Source organism: Cyprinodon variegatus, unplaced genomic scaffold (genome assembly GCF_000732505.1).
Source record: "Cyprinodon variegatus isolate N-32 unplaced genomic scaffold, C_variegatus-1.0 Scaffold1809, whole genome shotgun sequence".
NCBI classification, from domain to species: Eukaryota; Metazoa; Chordata; class Actinopteri; order Cyprinodontiformes; family Cyprinodontidae; genus Cyprinodon; species Cyprinodon variegatus.
Genome location: NW_015152262.1, coordinates 82106 through 84358, shown reverse-complemented (window position 1 = coordinate 84358; position 2253 = coordinate 82106). Strand labels below are relative to the sequence as shown.

General features: G+C 41.5%; 1 protein-coding gene across 1 annotated transcript; it reads left to right on the top strand.

Moving 5' to 3' along the window:
• The first annotated feature begins 210 nt into the window (after nt 1-210).
• Nucleotides 211-2049, top strand: LOC107104586 (E3 ubiquitin/ISG15 ligase TRIM25-like). The gene is made up of 2 exons (XM_015404622.1): nt 211-809; nt 2021-2049. The coding sequence occupies exons 1-2, from the start codon at nt 287-289 to the stop codon at nt 2047-2049; spliced, it is 552 nt and encodes a 183-aa protein (XP_015260108.1). The 5' UTR covers nt 211-286.
• Nucleotides 2050-2253: the final 204 nt, after the last annotated feature.

Genomic DNA, 2253 nt, shown 5'->3' with positions numbered 1-2253 from the left:
TTCAGTGGGTTTGTTGTTTTATTTTAAACTTATTTTTAGAACATCTGTGTATTAATTGTGACCCATTGTAGCATAAAATCCCCATTTACTATTAATCTGATGCAATTCATAATGTTAAATAATTTTATAAATGTTAACCCATTAAATTAAAAGTAAACTTTTTTTTATTTTATTTACATACATGTTTTTTCTGTTCTTTCTCATAGATCTACAAAGGAGTTGTTCCAGAGATTTACTATAAAAACACACCTTTATGATCTGACAGTCAGTGTTACAAAAAGGTAAAATGGCTCAGAGAATAACCAAATTGAAAGCGGAAAAAATCTCCTGCTCCATCTGTTTGGATCTACTGAAGGATCCAATGACTATTCCCTGTGGACACAGCTACTGCATGAAATGCATTAAGAACCACTGGGATGGAGAAGATGATCTGCGGAGGATCTACAGCTGCCCTCAGTGCAGGAAGACTTTTATAACACGGCCTGCTCTTCAGAAAAACTTTGTGTTGTCTGCTTTAGTGGAAGATCTGAAGAGGGCAGACCTTACTCCTGTTGATGACTGCCATGCTGGACCTGAAGATGTGGCCTGTGACGTCTGCACTGAGAGTAAACTGAAGGCTGTTAAGTCCTGTCTGGTCTGTTTGGCATCTTATTGTAAAGGCCATCTGAAACCTCACTACAATGCTCCACCATTAAAGAAGCACAAACTGGTGGACCCCTCTAAGAAGCTCCAGGAGAACATCTGCTCCAATCATGATGAGGTGATGAAGATCTTCTGTCGTACTGATCAGCAGTGTATNCAGTTCCTGTGTTTATTCCATGTGCTTGTGATCAATAAAACTTGTTAAACTTTTCATCCGTTTCCGTGGTGTTCTGCATACTGGGCTTTTCTGAAACCCATCATGACAAAGGCAGTTGTTTCGATGCCTGTTGGACAGAAGATTACTATAACCACAAAAGGACATGTTGCCAAAAAGTCGAACATTTGCTATTTCTTCACAAAAATCACAGCTGTGGAACTAAATATTACCATGGAAGCTGCTATTAGAAACAACCTGACAGAAATAAGGAGAACTTGGAATGATGGTAACAGCAATCATCCATAGTGACAAACCACCCCCTTCCAATGGCACACAAGAGTAAAGAACAATTATAATATAAATCAATTAGGAAAAAAAATCTATACAACTGACAAGGTGCACTGAGCTTCACAACAGTACATAATACAAAGAAAAACACCTGCTTTAACAGAGCTACTGCACAACATCTGAGAATGAAGAGGAACCCAACCAACACTTACTTGCAGGAACTTGTAGGGGACAAAACAGTTAAATGCTCCTTGATTGCGCCTAGGGGAATACACACCTCATTTATGGACTTCCCAAAATTCACAAAAAAGCAACATCACTCAGACCTATCATCAGCCTCATAAATTTTGAAACATAAAACACTGCGGAGCACCTGGCTGGTATTTTAGGGTGGCTTTGTGTAAACACATAAATAACTCCCTGGAGTTTGCAAACAAAGCTCAACATTTGAAGCTTGTTCCAGAAGAAAGGCTGGCATCGCTTTACACCCCTTGACTTCTGTTAGTATATCCACATGTGATGAAGTGGAAATAATCAAAAGATTACTTCATCCGGATGCAGGCTTCAACAAGAGGACCAACATCAAATCTGTTCCCTGCTGGGTCTCTGTCTGATGTCCTCATTAAGTAAACTGACATTCTGGCTGCACGGCGGTACAGTAGCACAGCTGCTTTGCTGCAAGAAGGCTCTGAGTTTGATTCCCAGGCCGGGGTGTTTCTGCATGTAGTTTGCATGTTCTCCCTGTGCATGCATGGGTTCTCTCCTGGCTTCTTCCCACAGTCCAAACACATGACTGTTAGGTTAATTGGCTCTAATTGTCCTTAGGTGAGAGTGTGTGTGTGCATGGCTGTGTGTCTCTGTGTTGCTCTGTTACAGACTGGAGACCTGTCCAAGGGTGTACCCCGCCTCTTGCCCATTGACTGCCGGAAATAGGCACTGGCCGCGACCCCGACAAGGACTAGGCATTAGAAGATGGATGGATGGATGGATGGACAAAGAAGCATGGCTTTGCTATGGTCTCCAATTCACCAAATGAGGGCATTCTCTAATGACTACAGTAAGTGGGAAACAGAGTCCTAAACTCTTTTGAGCAAACACCATCCATCCACTGCTTCAGACTGGGAGGAAACATCCCAAATGGCTTTAAAGTTAGAATTTTTCTGACA